At 40.4% G+C, this 22,370-nt stretch overlaps 1 protein-coding gene across 1 annotated transcript; it reads right to left on the bottom strand.

The window, feature by feature from the left end:
* Window positions 1-10,846: 10,846 nt before the first annotated feature.
* LOC111551345 (olfactory receptor 4C45-like) lies at window positions 10,847-11,784 on the bottom strand. Its single transcript, XM_023225235.2, is given in 2 exon segments — window positions 10,847-11,397; window positions 11,400-11,784. Coding segments are annotated over 2 exon segments (936 nt in total).
* Window positions 11,785-22,370: the final 10,586 nt, after the last annotated feature.

Genomic DNA, 22,370 nt, shown 5'->3' with positions numbered 1-22,370 from the left:
CTTCCTTCCTTCCTTCCTTCCTTCCTTCCTTCCTTCCTTCCTTCCTTTCTCCTGTTTGATTGCTCTGGCTAGGACTTTCAGTACTGTGTTGAATAGAAGTAGTGAAAGTTGGCATCCTTGTCTTGTTCCACTTCTCAGGGGGAATGCTTTCAACTTTTCCTCATTCAATATAATGTTTGTGGGTTTGTCATAGATGGCTTTTATTACTTTGAGGTCTGTCCCTTCTATGCCAGTTTTGCTGAGGGTTTTCATCATAAAGGGATGCTGGATTTTGTCAAATGCTTTTTCTTCATCAATTGAGATGATCATATGATTTTTGCTTTTAATTCTGTTTATGTGATGCATCACATTTATTGACTTGTGTATGTAAACTAACCCTTCTTTCTTGGTGTGATACCCACTTGATCACTTGATCATGGTGAATTATCTTTTTGATATTCTGTTGGATTTGGTTGGATTTTATCTAAGCCAAATTTTAGCTACTTAACCTTGAACACTATAATTAAACTTTCTGTCTCTTAGTTTCTTAATTTATGAAATGGGAATATCAAGATTATCATGTTTATTGGGCGGCAGTGAGAATTATTAACAAAGAATATAAAGTACTTTGCACATAATAAACACTCAAATAAATTAAAAATAGCCATCATAATTATAAATACAATATCATTGTTTTGTTGGTACTGACAGTTTACTGTGAGTAGGGTCACAATTATGTTCAAATAATGAAATATTTTAGACAGAGGTAAATTCTGTGCTTTGAAGCTTAAACAGGTAAGCACAGAAATAACTTAAGGTCACAAATCGCTGCCTTCATGGTGTAGGTCAAAGGATACAAAATTTCAGTTAGATGGGAGGAATAAGTTCAAGAGATCTATTGTACAGCATGGTGCGTATAGTAGATAACGATATCTTGTATTCTTAAAAAATGCTAAGAGGGTAGATTTTAAGTGTTTTCACCACAAAAAGGATAACTATGTGAGGTAATGCCTATGTTAATTAGCTTGATTTAACCATTCTGATGCAGGCAAACCCCAAAATTGGGGCTTTGACCAGCTGTGCGTCATGGCTGGGGTTGTGACTGGTGCTTGGAACACAGGCCCTGCTGATCGACCTCATTTTCCCCTCAGAGATTATACACTCCTCCTTAATTTTAAAGCGTTGCAGAAGGGTGGAAGGCCTTGAGCTTGCAGTTCAACTAACTCTGATTGTTAACATAAGAACAACAGGTGTGGTTTATTACTGCACATACTTTTCCTCGTCATGCTACTTATCTGTGTGTTTGTGAAACAACAGCTTTAAAGCATCTCAGGGTTCACAGGTGTAGGTGGTGTTCTTCTCTCACACCTGCAGGGACTCAGGAGAAAATAAGTTTAATCCTACACAGGTGTACCCAACTAGTGACTCCCTGAAGTTTCACAGCAGCACGGGTATTTAACAACACCTGATAGGGGCTTTTTAGTTTGGTTGTAGTAGATCCTTGGGGAAGCCTCCCTTCTTTCCAGGTTTTCAGTCAGACTAAGTCCCGGATTAAAGAGGGGACTTACTCTTCCTTTGTGGGAAAGGGAAATGCTTTATTTCCATATTCTTGAAAGGCCTTTCGAAACTGGCCTAAGTTGATCATATGAGTGAGCGTTCTAAGTGTCTCCTCATCAAACAGGGAATCTGAAGTTAGAAAGGGCCTTCCATAGGTTATTTCAAATGGACTAAGTTTTAGGGTTCCTCTTGGAGCCCTCCTTATGCACAAGAGGGCTATGGATTGGAGAAAAACTCAGGCCTCCCAGGTGTCCCAACAGAGTTTTGCTAATGTCCTTTTAAAAACGCGGTTGGCTCTTTCTACCTTACCAGAGGATTGAAGCCTCCAGGAGGAACGACGACAACAGGTAATGCCCAATGCCCAGGACTGAGGAAGCCTGCGGGGTCACCTTACCTATGAAGGAGGGTCCATTAGCACTTTGCAAGCTTTTTATGGGATGAAATTCTTTAAGTAAGAATTTGGATCCTTCCAATACTATTTCCGTCCTTGCGGGAAAAGTTTCTCTCCACCTGGTGAAAATGGCTGTAAGTACTAGCGAATGTTGTAGTGCTCTGTAGGGCGGTCTGAGGGAATCTATTTGCCAGTCTTCCCCAGGGTATGTTCCTTGACGTTATAAAGGTTTGAGTAGGTGGCTTCCTGGGTTATTATGGGCACAGAGTTCACAGGCCCTGGTGACCCCTTTTTCAGTCTGGAACAGTCCCTTCTCCAAGAATATTTGGGAAACAATTTGAAGAGAGAATTCCATCCCAAATGTGAGGAGTTAGGGAAATGCTTAATGATTTTCCATTGCTCAGCCTTGGGGAGAAAGTTTACTGCTTTCTGGCAACTACCACGAGGGACTCTTTTTGTAAGCCTTTCTTTCTGTTCATTTCATTTCCTCAGGTGTATAGTATGATTCTGCTGACGTGGGTGGAGTATAGCCAACAGTGCAGTGGCCAGTGGCCCTGATCTTCTTGTAGCAGTGGCCTTGCCTGCTCTGTCTGCCAGAGCATTTCCTCTAATAATAGACATGTCTCCCTTTTTGTGTCCCCTGCAATGAATAACTGCTATTTCTTTTGGGAGTTGGACAGTATCTAAAGGTTCTAAGATCTCAGTGATGTTTCATGGGGGACCCCTTAGATGTTAGTAGTCCTCTTTCTTTCTACAAGGCAGCATGAACATGGAGCATCAGGAACTCATATTTAGAATGAGTAAATATATTGACTCTTTTCCCAGTTGGAGGGTCCTTATTAGAGCAATTAATTCCACTTTTTGAGCAGAAGCCTGGGGCGGTAAAGCTTTGGTCTTAGTAACTTCTTCTGGGTTAACTACAGCATTACCTGCCTTCTTTACTACTCCTTTATGAATAAAGCTACTCCTGTCTGTAGACCACAAAACATCAAAGCTATCAGGGGCTCATCTTTAAGGTCAGACCTGCTGGAGTAGGTCTGTTTCATGGTGTTCACATACGAGTGGATGAATTGGGGATCTGTTTCTTGGGATGTGGAGTCTGGGAACAGGGGAGCAGGGTTTAAAACTTAACATACCTTAAAGGTAACATCTGGGGATGTCAAGCAGAAGGGCCTGATATTTAAGTAACTGGCCTCCTATTAGCCATTGATGTCCTTTTGCTTCTAGAACCTCCTGTACTTGATGGGGAGGTCATAACATCTAAATGGTGCTCCAAGGTAAATTTACTGACTGTTTCTACCAATAGAGTGATGGTGGCCATAGCTTGCAAGAATCCTGACCATCCAGCTACCACCTGTTCCAGCTGTTTAGAGAAGCCACTCGTCTAGGATTATTCCTGAGCCTTGGAGTTAGAACACCCAAAGTTGTCCCTTGTTTTTCAGCCATATAGAGGGTGAAAGGTTTTTCCAAGTTTGAGAGTCCCAAAGCAGGGGCTGTTCCCATCTTTTCTTTTAAGGTTAGAAATGCCTGTTGGCAGGTTCCATCCCAGTTCAAAGGCTCATGATCATTCCCTTTTAGACCTTCATAGAGTGGTTTTGCTATGAGCCCCAACTCAGGAATCCAAATCCAGCCTAATCCAGTTATTCCCACAAAGGTTCTTAACTGTTTCTTACTCTGAAGGGGCTGAAGTGCCAGGATGGTCTCTTTTTGTTTCTGGGCTAGGGTCCTTGTCCCAGGAGGGAACATGTATCCCAAGTGTTTAACATTTTGAACATTTGAAATCTAGGCCTTGTGCTTGGGGGTGGGGATACACAATACCCTTGTTTTCTCCCAAAATTAAGGACCTGAATTGTATTTTAATCAGAGTATTCCCTAGTAGGGCTGGAAATTAATAGGTCATCTACATATTGTAAAATGGATCCATTCTTTAACTATAATTCCCTTAATTATTTTGTCAATGCATTCCCAAAGAGATGAGACTGTCCCTGAGAACTTGGAGGACAGACAGTCCAGGTAAACTGAGATATAGCATGAAGGTCGGGATCAGTCCATTCAAAAGCAAAAATATACTGGGAGGTCTGGGTGTAAAGGTGTGTAAAAGAAAGCACATTTAAATCTAATACTGTGAACCAATTAGCATCTTCAGAGACTTGGGTCAATATTGTGTAAGGGTTAGGAACTATTGGGTAGACAGGGACTACTACCTCATTAACTGTCCTCGGGTGTTAAATCTGTATTCCCTATTTTCTTCCTTTACAGACAGGATGGGGGTGTTACATGGGGACTGCCAGGGTTGCAGTAGTCCATACTTCAGAAATTTTGCTATCAGGGGTTGTATGACCGATTGTGCTTCAGGTCTCATGGATATTGTTTCTTCCATGGGTAACCAACATTGGGCTTCAAGGTAACCTGGACTGAGGGTACATTAACAGCTCTACCGGCAACTTCTATTTCCCAGAGGGGTCTACTTGAGAAGTAATGTGCAGTGGAAGGGAGGTCTTTTATTTATCTGTCTGTATTAAGGTATGCATTTAGAGCCCTTCGTGGCCTATTGCCTTTTCATAAGGCTCCACAAATTGAACTGTGGCCTGTAATTGGGAATGTAAGTCTCTTCCCAGTAAAGACCTAGGGCACTCAGGTTTAAAACCTATGGTCCCGCACATTGTAACCAAGGCAGTGGGTGAATCTCCTAATTCTTGGATATTAATCTCTGTTATGGTATAAGAACAGGAAGACACTGGCCCTGAGAAATGGGTCAGAACTCTTACCCAATAAGAACTCAGTCCTCTTACCTACCAAATCAGGAATTAGCCAAGGCTCCTCTGTGGAGATGGCAAGATGTCTAGTGGAAACCATGGAGGACTTCGGGCCCCTTCAATCCTCTGTTCTCTCAGCCTTTATGAGTGTGGGTGGCTGAGGCTTTTTCCAGAGCCTGAGGAAGTCCCTTTCGCAATGGCCCTCTTGCTTACAGAAAACACACTGGCCCAGGGAACCCCAAGTCAGGGACTCTCACCTGGACATTCCAGAGGCTGATTTCATGACACTTTCTCAGAATGGGTAACCCTGAGGTGGCACGGAGTTTAAGACAGCCACTAACAATTGTGCTTTTTGGCTATTTCTTTGGATTTTCTTCACCTCCTCTGCCTTGTCCCGATTGTTGTCAACTCCAAAGGCCGTGTTTAAGAGTTGCCTCTTGGGTGTTTGAGGTCCCATCTCTGCCTTTTGTAGTTTCCTCCTAAGTCAAGGGCAGATCAAGTAATAACATGCATACCTAGGAGAGCTTGCCCTTCCCAGGAGTCTGGGTCTGCATTAGTATATTTCCTGAGTGCCTCAGCCATACTGTCCTGAAACAGCAGAATGTTCTTCTTTCCCCCGAGTTACCTCTGTAACCTCGTCATAACTGGCTTAACCATACACTTTTCCATACCTTCTATTAAATAAGTTACCATGTGATTTCTGCATTTGAAATCTTGGGAACCCCTCTGGCAATCCCACTGAGGTCCAGGTCTGGAACTGCATCTCCCTCCACATGATAAATGGCATGGCTTTTGTTTCAAGCAGTTACTCCATCTGCATATTCATGGGCAGTACCCAGAATCCTTTGTTTCTGTCTTATGGTACAGCAGGTGGACAATAATATTTGCAAGTCTTGTCAAGTTAAGTCAAAGTATATGGTCAACTTAACAAACTCCTCTATAAACTTCCCTGGATCCTCCAAAAATGGGCCAAATTTCTCCTTGCTTAAAGTCCAATCAGACACAGAAAGAGGCACACGTACTTTGATTGTTCCCCTATATCTGTCAGCTACCTCTTGCAATGGACAGAGGTTCAATTTTAGGGGCTGATACGGGGCCTCACTCCTGGTGGTACTGGTTGGACTTATTTCCTCAAGCAGCAGAGGGTATAGGTTGGGCCTAATTGGCTAAGGAGGAGGGATGTCTGATGACCTTAGGTGAAATCCTGCACTGGAGAACTAGTGGGACTCCCCTCAGAATCAGGGAACTGAGGAGGCTCCAGGGGGCATGTGGGCCTCCTAGGGAGAGCATCTAGGAGGGTATCATCTAGGAAGTGCAGCTTCTTGGTATCTGGAAGTAACATGAGCCAGACACATCCTACAGCTCTCCCTTAAGTGAGCGTTCTGTTTAAGGGCTGTAAACCCCTGTACATAAGGGGTCTCTGTCCATTTTCCTGCCTTTTCACAGAATAAGTAAAATAGTAAAATAGTATTATACTGCAAAGAACCATTTTTAGGCCATATTTCTTGGTCTTCCAATTTGTATTGGACCCAAATGGTATTGCAGTAGGAAATGAATTTCTTTCTCTTGAAGCTGTCTAATATGCATTTGCTCCAGTTGCCTAAAAGGCACCCTAGTGGTGAGTTTTTCGGGATGCTCACCATCGTCCCCGTGTCTAATGAGGATCTCTACAGAAGTTTTTCTAAGTCTAGTGAGAGCCCAGTTATTTTCCCTTTTAAATTCTCACCTTTTTTTCTCAAGAAAGGTCAGTGGGGAAGTTGTCGCCAGTTCCTGCAAAGAGGGTGTAAGTACAGTTAGCAGGGTGTGATGAAAGTGAATTATGAGATATGAGTGGGCAGTAGAGTGATGACTGCGTCCACTGGCAAATGGAATACAAGAAAAGATGTGTTGTAATAAGCAAAGTATAGAAGGAGAGGTGAAAATAGGGTGACAGCAAAAAAGAAGGAGTTCATCTCCTTTGCGTGAATGAAGCTGGAAACCATCATTCTCAGCGAACTAACACAGGCATGGACAACCACACACCTCATGTTCTCACTCATAAGTGGGAGTTGAACGATGAGAGCACAGAGACACAGGTAGGGGAACATCACAAACCGGGGCCTGTTGGGGGGTGGGGGGAAAGGGGAGGGAGAGCATTAGGAAAAACACCTAATGCATGTGGGGCTTTAAACCTAGATGATGGGTTGACAGGTGCAGCAAACCACCATGGCACATGTATACCTATGTAACAAACCTGCACGTTCTGTACATGTATCCCAGAACTTAAAGTAAAAAATAAAAAATACAAAATGATAGTTGAGAAAATGTGGGATAGAAACCAGTAATTTGTGCCAAGAAAATTCTTGGTTTTTTTAACCCCCACCCCCAAAAAATAGGGTGACAGGATTCTCATAGTCTGAAGTCCACAAAAAGGGAAGAAAGCATTTTGGTTGAGGAAAAAGAGGGACTAGAGGAGGTCGCTGAAAATGGTGGTATGACAAAGACCAAGACTGCCCGTAGGATGGGACTCTAACCCACAATTCTAGAGGGAATGTAAAAAAATCCAGAGTGCAATGGGGGACCTCTCAAAATAACAAAAGAAACAAACAAGGCCTGAATAGAAGCAATCCTCCGAATAGGAAGGTGAACAAAGGGGACACTCCCCCATCCATGAAGGCCAAATGGTGCCAATTGGTCTTAATTTGGGGTTCAGGTAAATGTCTCCCTCAGATCCCTTCAGCTTGTTAGTCCCTTCATGTTATTGGTCCCTTTGTAGTCACCAGGAAAGATGATGCAGATGAACCCCCAAACTGTGGCTCAGCCTGGGAAGTGTCTTGGCTTTGTGCCAGAAAGAATTCAGAACAAACTGAAAGTAAATTTATTAGAGCAACAAAGGACAAGAAAATGGCTGTTCCATAGACAAAGCAAGGTTTTTCATAGGCAGAGTAGTGCTCGTTGCTTGCTGGCTAGCTATATTTATAGCTACTCCTTAACGATCATAAGTAGTAGGTGGTTATTCACAAATTTTCTGGAAAAGAGGTGGAGAGTTTCCAGAACCTAGGGTTCCTCCTATTTTAAACCATATAAGGTAACTTCTGGGCATTGCCATGGCATTTATACACTGTCAGGGCACTGTTGGGAGTGTCTTTTTAACATGCCAGTGCATTATAGTTAGAGTATAATGAGCAATGAGAGCGACTAGAAGTCACTTTCATTGCCATCTTGGTTTTAGCTGATGTCAGTCAGTTTCTTTACTGCATCCTGCTTTGACCAGCAGGGTTGTGACTGGTGCTCGGAAAGCAAGTCCTGCTGATCCGCCTCAATTCCAGAATGTATACATATTTTAAAACATCATGTTGTACATGATAAATATATGTAATTTTATCTGTCAGATAAAATGCTAAAAAAAGAAATTCACTGCTTGCAATACATATAAAACATAAAGTGAGTGTTTAAGTCAGGACTTTATTCACAGAAAGTGCTTAATAAAAATTAGGTATAATCATTATCACAATTATCATTATTCTTATTTTTATATTATCCTATTTCTCATAGGGTTTTTCTTGGGAACTACAACTGCATTTTTTAAAAATTATACTTTAAGTTCTGGGATACATGTGCAGAATGTGCAGGTCTGTTACATACGTATACATGTGCCATGGTGGTTTGCTGCACTCATCAACCCGTCATCTACATTACATGTAGTAGATACTACAATTGTAGTATCTACATGATACTATAATTATCATCTACTAGATACATCTACATACACTACATCTACCTAATGCTATCCCTCCCCTAGCTCCCCACCCACCAACAGGTCCCAGTGTGTGATGTTCCTCTTCCTGTGTCCACGTGTTCTCATTGTTCAACTCCTTTTTTATGGCTGCATAGTATTCCATGGTGTACATGTGCCACATTTTCTTTATCCAGTCTATCATTGATGGGCATTTGGGTTGGTTCCAAGTCTTTGCTGTTGTGAATAGTGCTGCAATAAACATATGTGTGCATGTGTCTTTATAGTAGCATGATTTATAATCCTTTGGTTATATACCCAGTAATGGGATTGCTGTGTCAAATGGTATACAACTACATTTTTAAAGGATACATTTAATTTTAAAAAATATACTGCCGTTTGCATGTATTTATAAAATAGGCACTGATAGGAAATTATGACAATGCATTTATTTTTAAAAAGGCATTGTATGCAAGATGTGACCTGATATAAAGTCCTGAGAACACAGAAAATGTCTGTATCTGGTGATGTGCAGCTCCGTGGGTTAGAAAACATGTTTCTGGGCTCTCCCACAGGAACCACAAGCTCAGTATAGAGACAGATCTTTTGGTCCCTGGCACTGACTCTTCTTTCTCCTTCTTTCAGAGGACCAGAACAGGATGGGATCTTTCGTTCATCAGAGCTTTTAAACTTACTTCTGCTCAGGCATCTCACAGTGGCTCCCATCAGCTCTCTCATTTGTAACTGCAGAGACATTGAAGAGTATTTTCATCTCAGAAGAGAAAGTAAGTGATGGGATAGACTTTAATTTCCAAAGACCTGGTTGCTGGCTCCAGTAAGTGTCCTAGGTAAGAAAACAACCTACCGTTGTGCTGTCTGTATGTGTAAATGGATGACATTAATGTTAGATTTTGAAATGCAGTGGTCCGAGACAGACACTGAATCCTGCTGTGCCTGTGGGGACTGAAGAAGGGTAGTGATGTTCTTGTTGTTGTTTGTCAGGAACTGCAGTTTGCTGCACACCTTAGACTCTGGTGACATCCCTGAAGGGTATTCAGTGTTGGAGCAATTTTTAATACTTTTCAGCTGACTCATGGTTTCAATTTAAATCATTTAATTATCATAATTGAAAAAAATGTAATGGTATTTTCCTTTTACTGATAAAGGAACAGGTAGAGAGGTTAAACTATTTGCTTACATTTATAAGGCTAATTAATGCAGTGACCAGGTGAGAAATCAAGTCTGTTTGATCCAAGGTTCTTAATCCCTAACTTCAAAGCATCTGACTATATCTGAATCTTGTAGAATTTCATTGCATTCATGGTATGGATTCTTTTCTATAATTTAGATTTCTGATCACTGTCATCCTGTTTCATGACACAAACTTATTTCTATGTCTCTGGCAATTTCCTATGACAGCTGTTTAGTCTTCAGAGCTTTCTTTTCCTTTGCTGGCATTTAAACCTCATTTTAATGTGCAGATATTTTTTGCCTTAACTTTATTGTTATTTTTATCAGTTATATTTATCAATTCTATTTCTTTTGCTCCAGCCAATAATACTTTCAATTCTTGCTGGGTGCGGTGGTGCATGCCTGTAATCCCAGCACTTTGGGAGGCCAAGGTGAGTTGATCACCTGAGTTCAGGAGTTTGAGACCAGCCTGGCCAAAATGATGAAACCCTGTCTCTACTAAAAATACAAAAATTAGCTGAGCGTGGTGGTTGCACCTGTAATACCATTTACTTTGGAGGCTGAGGCACGAGAATTGCTTGAACCCAGGAGGTGGAGGCTGCAGTGAGCTAAGATCATGCCACTGTACTCTAGCCTGGGTGACAGAGTGAGACTCTGCCTAAAAAAAAAAAAAAAAAAAAAAAAAAAAACTTTCAATTCTTTTTGTAGATAATTGTATACTATAGAGAATGGAGATATAATTTTTTAAGAGTAAGTTTTCATGAAAACGCTCTTTTTAGCCCTTTCATATATAGTTGTTTGTCCTCTTGTAAAAGAAAACTTCATTCTAGCTGTAGTGCTGGGTATGAAAGGTGTCAAGAATGTTGCTGTCAATCCGTTTCATACCCACAAACAGGACAACAATATAAATTTTGTGAGCCCTTGAAACTTTTGCCCTTGTAAGTTCTTTCCTCCATAAAAAGTATTAAAAGTTGTATTTTATGAGTGTATTGGCATAAAGATAAATATAATCCAGTTGTACTTAGATTATATTCATTTTCTTCTTCTTCTTTTAAAGAAATTAAGCATTTCAAGGGCTCCTAAAAGTATCATGGTCTGTTGGCACTACTACTGGGCCTTAATGAATAGGTCAGCGCAGCCTACTATATGTCCTCCTAATAAAAATTGATGGAGACAGAATAAGATAATTGACTGTCCCAAGTTTCATCGATCAAGAAATAGAATAAATCTCTATAAAATATCACCAGATATTCTTGCCTAAATGTTTGTGTCATCAGACTTATTATCAGTTTTCATTATTTGCTTCCAGAGCTTCTTAATGACATTTTTTACTTCCTTAGTTTTGAGGGTATAGATTAAAGGGTTCAACATAGGTGTAAATAGGGTGCAAAACACAGTCACAGCTTTGTCAGTGGGGAAGGAGGTTAGAGGTCTTAGATACAGGTATGAACAAGGGACAAAGAATAAGATGACAACAAAGATATGAGAGGTGCAACTAGACAGAGCTTTGTGACGCCCTTCAGAGATATGAGTCCTTAGGGAGCACAGGATGATGACATAGGAAGCAACCAGCATGGAAAAAATGAGGAAACACAGTGATCCACTGTTGGCAGCTATCAGAGGCCGCAAGGTGTGAGTGTCTGTGCAGGCCAGCTCTAGAAGAGGTACTAAATCACATAGAAAGTGGTCGATGACATTGGGGCCACAGAATGGTAACTGGGCTATGAACAAAGTCTGGATCCCTCCATGCACAAATCCCAGAATCCCAGCCACCCCCATCAGGAATCCACACATAGGTTGACTCATGAGGTTGCATAATGCAAGGGCTTACAGATGGCCACATAGCGGTCGTAGGCCATGACGCTTAATAAGATGATCTCAGCTGCCGCAAAGAAATGTTCTGTGAAGAGCTGAGTCATGCAGCCATTGAAGGATATGGTGTTCTTTTCAGAGATCAAGTCAAAAATCATTTTAGGGGCTATAGAAGAAGAGTAGAAAACATCTATAATGGACAAATAGGACAGAAAAAAGTACATGGGGGAATCCAGGGCTGGGCTGATGAAGATGATGACTGAGATGAGCAGGTTACCTGCCAATGTGATCAAGTAGATGATTAAAAACATAACAAACAAGAATTTCTGCAGTTCTGGATTGCGAGTGAGGCCCAGCAGGATGAATTCTGTTACATTGTTCATGTTTTTCATAGATTTAGCTCAGGTTGTGTGTAGATGGCCCATCTGAAAAAAACAGTATTTCTGAATGATGATATTTTAAATTCAATACTAAAATATTTCATCACCTCTTTAGTCCTGGTTTTTGGGGATGATGGAGCTACATTGCCACTCATCTCTGCTGTTTTGCGGAGCTGTAAAGAGGAACAGAAGATTAGATTTCTCCTAATTCATATATTAATGAAATAGTGATAATATCTTACAAGTACCACAATAAAACAAGATCTTGTTGTAAATGTTGACTTCCAAACTTCCTTTCTGGTTCTAAAATTTCACATATGGCTTTCTTTCATTTTTAGAGAGGACAAATCTTATCAATAACAAATGTGTTGAAATTATACTTTCTTTTGTTATGGTTATTTATAGGTATATGAATCCAGTATGTATATTAGATACTAATATGCATATTAGATACTAAAGTGCAAAGCCTCACTAAATCTAAGCCGCTGTGTTCTGTGATCTATTGTCCTTTTCTATCATATAAATGCACATGTACACAGAGACAGAACTGCAAATGGAGATATTTTTCTTTTGGAATGCTGGGTAACTATTGCAATAACAACTCATTAAGGATAATTCATTCAACATCCCTGAATGTTGCATCTATCTCTAAATGACCCTTTTTTTCATGCTCACTCTTTCTGCATCTTTTAATTGTGTCTATGTAAATGGTGCAAAGTTATACAATTTAACAGTATTTCATAAATACATTTTCCTCTCAGTTGGACTTTTATCACATATAGAATTACGCACTGGATTAGATATATTTCCCCACTCACATCTTACAAATGGAATTAAATGAGTCATGATGTTTTCCATTGGCAAGACAGAAATGTTAGGGTCACCCGAGATGATGCAATTTTCTCTTTTGGCATAAGTTCGGTCAATTAAGATGAACTTGTAGTTTTCATTGCTGACTGGTAAACAACTGGAAATTGGTATTGCTACCTGAAAACATTGAATATATTTAAAAATGTAGATATTTTTGAATAATCCCAAGAGCTTCAAGAGTAAGAACATGTTGTTACAAAAGAGCGTAAGATATTTTATTTCTTCTCCTCCCCCTTTTCTCCTTCTTTCCCTAACCCCTGGCAAAAATGTAACCACATAGTTTTCCTCAAAAATTTCTAGAAACAGAAATCAGTAAGCATCATGACCTCGGAGCTTCATTTAAATATCTTTGGTTTTCAGGAAAACTCAGTTGCTAAGTTGCTTCCTCTTTATTTATGGCTTCTGTAGATGGTGACTATATGGTTAATCATTCTTAATGGATTTAATTCACCAATTCTAACTTCAATGTAGCAATATAGAAGTCACGAAAAGTGGAAAAACATTTCAAGCATGACAAACAGAAATCTACAAAATCAGTGTATTCAGTGAGCTATAAATGTTGACCATAATGTTTTAAAAGTGACTTCAGTAGTTCTTAGCAGCATCTGATCTGGCAACTTTTTTTTGGAGACGGAGTCTCGCTCTGTGGCCCAGGCTGGAGTGCTGTGGCGCGATCTTGGCTAACTGCAAACTGCCTCCTGGGTTCATGCCATTCTCCTGCCTCAGCCTCCCGAGTAGCTGGGACTATAGGCGCCCACCATTGTGCCGGCTAATTTTTTTTTGTATTTTTTAGTAGAGACGGGGTTTCACCGTGTTAGCCAGGATGATCTCGATCTCCTGACCTCGTGATCCACCTGCCTCGGTCTCCCAAAGTGCTGGGATTACAGGTGTGAGCCACTGCGCCCGGCCTGGTCTGGCAACATTATACATAGACTTTTCTATTGATATTTTTATGTCAGTGTGTCCAAATTCATTTTCAGAGAAAAACACGAAACTTCAAGTAGGGTATGTAATGACAAAGACTACTTCACTGAAAACAAATTGGCTAAAACAAGTTAATTTGCTTAAAATTTGGGAGAAAAGATTTAGTTTTCACTGACCTGGATCTAGCTGATTGTGGATTCCTCCATTTTAGATTGAGTGCGGTCACTGCTTTCTTCTCCTGAAGGCATGGAACACGGCCACAAATAGACTCCACCAGCTGACAAGTGGGACGTTGGAATTCTCTAGACGGCTCTCTCAATTCTGACGTTTCAGTTTATGTTGCTTTCCATTGTCAGTCTGAATTTACTAAGAAAACAAGCTGTTTCAGTTAGAAAACTTCATCATCTCTAGGATTTAGTGTCTACTCACTTCCTGGGATTCCTATGAATGTATAAGCCAATCTTCAAAATGTATCTATTTTTCAGATCTCTTAGGACTAAATTCAGTCCAAATTAAAAACTAGGAATAATGCAACATTCTTCAAATTTGGAAAATGCAACTATAAAATGAATAAGTGAATCAAATCCACCTGATTGGATATTGTTTTCTCAAATCTATTCTGATGAAATTTTGCTTTCTTGAGTCCCTGAAAAATGTGGTGAGAGCATTCCTTTTATTTCTGATTCAAGTTCTTCTTTCAATTCTGTTTTCTTGGAAACCCACTAAGCTCAGGAGTGGTGTCTCCCAAACACATCTTCATCTTTTTGGTTCCTGTCTCTGCTGCTGTCATTTGCACACAGGTCCTTTTTTGTAGTTCTTTCTTCATTGACTCTAGAGAAATATTTAAATAGACTATCACAGACTTCAGGATTTGGCAATGCACTGACCTTTCAAGTACCCAGAGGATTAGTAATTGGCCTTGTTGGAATGTTTGGCAAAACAATAGTCAGGTCCTTCATTTACTCTCACTTGGCACCCACAAACGTCATTAGTGGCTGGTTTTAGAAATGCAGTTGAACTTGGGTTAAAGATATGTCTGTGGCTATTGTTGAGGATAAGATTTGGAAACCTTCATTATAGGGCTGTTTTGCTAATTGTGGCATTGTTGAGCCTAGCCTAGGATATGGGGTGGTTTTAGGCAAAGGTCAGAGTTTAGAGAATATGTTTTTTTCTGAACCCATGTCTGGTCTAAATGGTATGGTTGCTCTGAAGAATGGGGAATGCTGGTATTCAAGGTCATGTGTCTGATTATTCTCGGAGATAGTGAAATTTTTATTAATGACTGACCCAGGGGACTTCCATGGCAGGATTTCCAACTACCAAAGATTGGGCAATTTAAAGTGACAGAGATACCGACTTCCTGTAGGATGATTACCTAGAAGACATGTTCTCATGATGAATTCAAGAGTATGTATTTTTTCTTTCTACCCCAAGACAGAATGGTGTGCCTTGGAGTAGGTACCATGCTTTCCCACATTGCCATTGAGAATCAATGACACTCAGCCAAGCCCTCATGTATGATGACATCCAGAGGTGGAGAATAGAGACACTCTAGAAGAAGGCTCTGCTACTATCTTCTCTCCTTCAGCTTCTGCTGACTGCAACTTTGCATGGAATCACCTTTTCTGCTCTCAACTTTTGGTTTCAAAACAAACTGACACACTCCCAAAGTCCAGGACCAGAAAACAAAAGCAAAACTTTCCTCTATTCTCAATAGAATGGGGCCTTATGGACTGTCCTGGAGCCTGGAGCTAGCCTAGTGCTGGGGCAGGAATGGACCCTGGGTCTACAAAGACCAGTATGGAGTCTGAGATTGCAGGGGCTGGCCTGGTGCCTGGAATCAGGGGGTTCTGGAATATGGAGCTGTGGGATCTGCTTAAAACTTGGGTCTTCAAGGGCCAGACTGGAGACTGGGTGTATAAGTGCTAGTCTAGGGGTTGAGTTCATGATGGATGGATGGGTCCTGGGGCCTCAGGTGCTGGCCTGAAACCTAGGTCCGCAGTAGCAGTCCTAGAGCCTGGGTCCAGCAGAGGTGGCCCAGTGCTGGGGTTTATTGGGATGGGCCTGGACCCTGGGTATTCAAGAAGCCCTGAGTCCTAGGTCTGCTAAAGTGTAGGAATGCTGGGGTCAGCCTGGTGGGTGGGGCCACAGGAACCAGTCTCATACTGCATAAGCTTGGAGCCTGTGTCTGTGAGTGCTAGTCTGGTACCTGAGGCCAGGGGTGCTGACCTGATGCTGGAGTAGGCCTGAAGCCTGGGGCTGTGTAGGCCAACCTTGCTCTGAGCTGGTCTGGAACCTGGTGCAGAGCTGGAAACTGGGGTCACAGGGGCTGGCCTGGTACTAGGCAGGCCAGGAGCCTGGACCTGAGGGTCAGCTTGGAGTCTGGATCTGTGGATATGGACCTTATGACTAGGGCTATGGAGCCTGCCTCACACTGGGGTAGGCCTGAAACCTGGAGCCATTGGATTTGGCTTGGCAATGGTGTGGGTGCAGAGACCAAGTTAGCAAGGGAGTCCTGGAACCTGGGGCCATGGGGTACTGGCTACTGCTGAATTTTACTGGGGCTATTCTGATATTAGAGTCTGAGGCAAAGTCCAGTGCTCACTTCCCTCTCCTTCCTTCATGCAGAGGCTATTTCACTCAATGCCATGCTGCCTGGGATTGTGGGGAACACAGGTGATGACACAGGTAATGTAAAATCATGCTTTCTATGGTCTTCGATGCATCTTTTCTTATTTCTGTGCTACACTTGGTACTATAATATCTCAGCTGGTTTCCTTAGCTCTTGTGAAGGTATTTTTGAATGTAGATAGTTCAAATTGATGCTTCTGTGGAGGGACAAGAGTGACAAGAGTTGTCTGGTGAGAATTTTCATACCATTGATAAAGAAGCTTAAGGCTGAGAGATTCTGTTTTGGTTCCTATTTTCCTGACAAGTAGAAGGTGTAATGTTCTGAGATTAAAGGAAAATTTGTGGAATATAGATGTATTAGTTCTCATACTGCTATAAGGAACTATCTGAGACCAGGAAATTTATGAAGAAAAGAGATTTAATTGACTCATAGTTCTGCTGGCTGTACAGGAAGCATGGCTGGGGCCTCAGGAAGCTTACAATCATGGAAAGTGAAGGCGAAGCAAGCACATCTTACTACGGTGGAACAGGAGACACAGAGTGAAGGGGAAAGTGTTACATATGTTTAAACAACCCGATCTCATGAGAACTTAACTATCACGAAAACAGCAAGGGGGAAATCTGCCCCCATAATCCAATCACCCCCCACAGTTCCCTCCCACAACATTGAAAATTACAATTCAACATGAGATTTGTGTGGGGACATAGAACCAAACCATGTAATTCTGCCCCAGCCCCTCCCAAATTTAACATCCTTATCACATTTCAAAACACAATCATGCCTTCCAACAGTCCCTCCAGATCCTAACTAATTCTAGCATTAACTTAAAAGTCCAAGTCCAAAGTCTAATTTGAGACAAGGCAAGTCCCTTCCTCCTGTGTGCCTATAAAACCAAAAACAAGTTAGTTACTTCCAAGATACAATGGGGGTATAAGCATTGGGCAAGCAAATGGCCCCATTCCAAAAGTGAGAAATTGGCCAAAACAAAGGTACTATAAGCTCCATGCAAGTCCAAAACCCAGCAGCGTAGTCATTAAACCCTAAAGCTCCAGAATAATCTCCTTTGACTACATGTCTCATATCCAGGCACAGAGACGCAAAAGAATTTGGGCTCTCAAGGCCTTGGGCAGCTCCACCCCTGTAGCTCTGCAGGGTGCAGTCCCTGTGACTGCTTTCGTGGGCTAACGTCAAGTGCCTGCAGCTTTTCCAGGTGCATGGGGCAAGCTGTGGGTAGATCTATCATTCTGGGGTCTGGAGGATGGTGGCCCTTTTCTCACAGTTCCAGTAGGCAGTGCTTCAGTGAGGACTCTGTGTGGGGGCTCCCACTCCACATTTTCCCTCCTGAAGAGTATTTTCCAACTTGTTTCCATTCTCTCCGTCACTTTCAGGTACACCAATCAAACATAGATTTGGTATTTTCACATCGTCCCATGTTTCTTGGAGGCTTTGTTCATTTCTTTTCACTCTTTTTTTCTCTAATCTTGTCTTCTCACTTTATTTAGTTGATCTTCAATCACTGATACCCTTTTTTTTTGCTTTATTGATTTGGGTATTGAAACTTGTGTATGCTTCACGAAGTTCTTGTGCTGTATTTTTCAGCTCCATCAGGTCATTTAAACTCTTCTCTACAGTGGTTATTCTAGTTAGCAATTTCTCTAACCTTTTTTCAAGGTTCTTAGCTTCCTTGCATTGGGTTAGACCATGCTCCTTTAGCTTGGAGAAGTTTGTTACTACCTATGTTCTGAAGCCTACTTCTGTCAATTTACCAAACTCATTTATCCAGTTTTGTTTCCTTGCTGACTAGGAGTTGTGTTCCTTTGGAGGAGAAGAGGCATTCTGGTTTTTGGAATTTTCAGCCTTTCTGCACTGGTTTCTCCCCGTCTTCGTTGTTTTCCAGGCTGAGAAAATAGCCTATGTAAAGGTTTTATAGCAAGAGTATACCTGGCCAGTAAGAGGAACAGAAAGGCTGTTTGTTGTAAGAGAGGTGTTCAGAGAAATAATAGGGCAGCCAGAGTATAGCTGTCAGATAGTTAACAATTATAGTAGTTTTAGATTTTACCCTGAGTGACATAGAGAGCTATTGCAAAGTTTTGAGTAGAGGTGTGAAATGATGTGACTGACTTGTGAAGTTAAAAGACACCTCTGAGTGTGATGTTGAGAATCAAATATTGGACTGGGGGAAATTGAAATAAAAGCAGGAGTAGGTAAGGGGCAATTGCAATAATCCAGGTAAAAGATAATGTGGCTTGGCACTGGGTGACAGCTCTAAAAGTGATTAGAAATGGTTGAATTTAGAATACATGTTGAAGATTGAGTCTATGGGATTTCCTGATAGACTGGATTTGGGGTATGAGATAGACCAAATGTACCATCCACTGAGATAGAAAATGTGATTAGAGTAGGGTTGAGAATGGGGGAAGAATCAGAAGTACATCTCTAGACCTGTTCAGTTCAAGGAATCTATTAGTCATTCAGATGGAAATGACATGAAAGAGATTGGATTTCCAAGTCTTAACTTCAAGACAGAAGTCTGAGATGGACATATTTACTAATTGGGGAATCTTGGTTATGTTTAGAGAGTCTGACAAGGAAAACTGATTTAAATGTTGCTAACTGATTTAATAAAATTAGAAATGAGAAGTGACCATTAAATGTCATAATACAGGGGTCATTGGTGTCCTTGAGAAAAGCATTTTCAGAAAGTATTAGATATTGAGTATGACTAAAAGGCACTATCAAAGAATGAAAAGAGAGAAGTAGGAGACAAGCATAGATATCTCTTGAGTTTTGCTACAAAGGAGAAAGAATGGAATGGGATAACAATTGATGAAAGAAGTAGGCTTAATGGAAGAATTGTTTTTAAAGATAAGAGATTTTAAAATTGCTTCTTTTCTGATGTAATGATCTAATAGAGAAGGAAATGTCAATGAAAGAAGAAACAGAAGAGATTGTTAGACCAATGCCCTTGTGTAAGCAACAAGAGCACGACCTCAGTCCAGCACACAACAAAGTGGTTTTATTGGCTTTGAATTGGGGAACAGATAATTTACGTGTAGTAGCAGGTAGGGAGACAGCATAGAAGTGAATGGATGTTGGCAGATTGGTGCAGCTTATATATTTTTAAGAGTCTGGAAGTTCTCTTCTTATCACTTACATTTTCCCAGTAAAATGGGAAGGAAGCTCACCTTATGGTTCAATGAATTTGCAGTAGTTTTTAAGGAATATCTCCTTTATTTTAAAGTACCCTTCTATTCCTAGTTTGCTATGCCTTTAAATCATGAATAGAATTAAATTTTCAAATTCAAATACGCAGATATTCGTGATTAATAAACTATTAATAACAGCACTTATTAAAAAATGAAGACCAAGATTTATTCCAGAAGTCAAGAGGGTTTTAAAACAAAAAGTCAGGCTTTGAGCTGCTAAGTAATGTGTTTTATTAGTAAAACTACTTAATGTGAATTAGTTTGGGGGATGTATAGAATATAGAAAAGAAATATTTTTAATATAACTGACCAGTAATGATTTCAGCATGAATGATCAGAAGAGCTCTTATCTATTAAGTAGAAGACATAGATTCTAGACCTACTTCTGAAACTATAAAAATTATCAAGCAGATTACAAATATTTGAAGTTAGGGATCTCATTATGATCCTTTCACTTCTTTAATTTTATAATTGAACTAAGAATGTGGCCATCATAAAGTTCTTACATAGACTCAAGATATCATACTATCAAGGCATTTTCTTGTTTTCTGACATAAGGCAGGCTGAAGACATGTAAAATGAACCCAGGTATTTAATCCTAAAATATTATGGCTTTTCTAATTTTTAATTTCTCTTTTGAGACAGTGTCTTGCTCTGTCACCAAGGCTGGGTGGAGTGCAGTGGCACAATCACAGCTTACTACAGCCTCAGACTCCTGGGCTCAAGAAATCCTCTGGTCTCAAGTAGCTGGGACTACAGACACACACCACCACATCCATCTATTTTTTTTTTTTTTTTGTATTTTTTGTAGAGATGGGGTCTCACTGTGTTGCCCAGGCTGGTCTTGAACTCCTGGACTCATTCAAGCCATCCTCCTACCTTTGCCTCCCAAAGTGCTAGGATTATAGGTATGAGTCACTGAGCTGAGCCCTAATTCTAAAATATTGTTAAGCAGACCACAAAAACTATGTGGTACTCTTGAAATAGCAAAAGTTAAATGGAAGCCATATGCAAAGAATTTTGATGCTCAGTTTCTGAAGTCATCTATAAGACCATGATGGGTAGGGTTTTTATTTATTTATTTGCCTTTTTTTTGTTTTTATTGTTATAGATTTTAGGGGTACAGTGCAGTTTTCTTACATGGATATATTATGAGGTGGTAAAGTCTGAGCTTTTATTGTACCCACTGTTCAAATTGTGAACATTGTAACAATAGGTTTTTTTTTAGTATTCCATGGTATATTGATATACACACATATGCACACAGCATATTTTCTTTATCCAGTCATCTGTTGATGGACACTGCTGTGGTTTGGTTCTGTGTCCCCAACCCAAATCTCATTGTCTTAGATTGTAATTCCCAGTGTTGGGAGAGGGACCTGATGGGAGGTGATTGGCTCATGGGGTGGATTTCCGCATTGCTGTTCTCATAATAGTGAGTGAGTTTTCCCAAGATCTGGTTGTTTAAAAGTGTGTAGCACTTCCCCCCTTCACTCTCTCTTTTGATGTGAAGTAGTGAAGGTGTGCTTGCTTCCTCTTTGCCTTCCACCATGATTAAGTTTCCTGAGGCCTCCCAGCCATGATTCTTGCACAGCCTGTGGAACTGTGAGTCAATTAAACCTCTTTACTTCACAAATGACCCAGCCTCAGGTAGTTCTTTATAGTAATGTGAGAACAGACTAATACAGAAAATTGGTACTAGGAGTAGGGTATTTCTATAAAGATACCTGAAACTTTAAAACTGGGTAATGGGCAGAGATTGGAACAGTTTTGAGGGCTTGGAAAAAGAAAGGAAGATGAGGGAAAGTTTGGAACTTCCTAAAGACTTGCTGAATAGTTGTGACCAAAATGCTTATAGTGATATGGACAGTGAAGTCCAGGCTGAGGTGGTCTCAGATGGAGATAAGGAACTTATTGGAGAGTAAAGGTCATTCTTGCTATGTTTTATCAAAGAGACTGGCATTGTGCCCCTGCTCTAGAGATCTGTTCAACTTTGAATTTGAGAGAGACGATTTAGAGATCTGATAGTTTTAAAAAGGGGAGTTTCCCTGTACAAGCTCTCTTTTCTTGTCTGCCACCATGTGAGACATGCCTTTTACCTTCTGCCATGATTGTGAGGCTTCCCCAGCCACGTGGAACTGTAAGTCCATTAAACTTCTTCCTTTTTTAAATTGTCCAGTCTTGGGTATGTCTTTATCATGTCTTTATCAACAGCATGAAAATGGATTAATACAGGATGTGATTATTATTAATTTAAGCATCAATTTCTGTAAACTCAATAAACTAATGATTAAAAAGTAATAGCCTTCTCTGATCAGAGCCCTGCCTACCTTTCATATCCCACCTTGCACTGCATTTCCCCTTGTCCACTGTGCACTGAATTTTGGACCTTCTTTACTTCAGGCTAGTGACTGCCTTAGGGTTTCTGCATAACCTTTTCTCTTTTGCCTAGAATGCACATCCAGCCGAAATGCTTAAAGTTTGTTCTATCTCATCATTGAAATCTCAGTTTAGAAATTCCTCGCAAAAAAAGCCCCCATGTCCACCTAACTATAATTATAACTAGTCGTGCAACACCACTTCATTACAATTTTCTGAGAATTATCTGTACGATTTTATCTTCAGTTCTATATGTCATCTCCTGAACTAAAATGTAAACTCCAACACATGATGAAAACATATTTTCTTAACACTGTATACCCAGTTCCTGGAAGAATATGTGAAACTTTTTACAAACTCAGCAAATATTCTTCAATGAATGAATGAACCTAAGAATTATTTCATATAATTGGCGATTGCCCATATATATTTTTATTTTAAAATAAACATTTTTATTTAAACATTGTGTTTTTTTCAAATATTGTAACATCCTATAATTATTATGTGTATGTGTGTGTATATATATATATATATATACACACACACACACATATATATATACACTTTTACATATATAT

This window comes from Piliocolobus tephrosceles, chromosome 13 (genome assembly GCF_002776525.5).
Source record: "Piliocolobus tephrosceles isolate RC106 chromosome 13, ASM277652v3, whole genome shotgun sequence".
NCBI classification, from domain to species: domain Eukaryota; kingdom Metazoa; phylum Chordata; class Mammalia; order Primates; family Cercopithecidae; genus Piliocolobus; species Piliocolobus tephrosceles.
The sequence above is the reverse complement of the archived record's forward strand: the minus strand, read 5'-3'. Positions and strand labels throughout refer to the sequence as shown.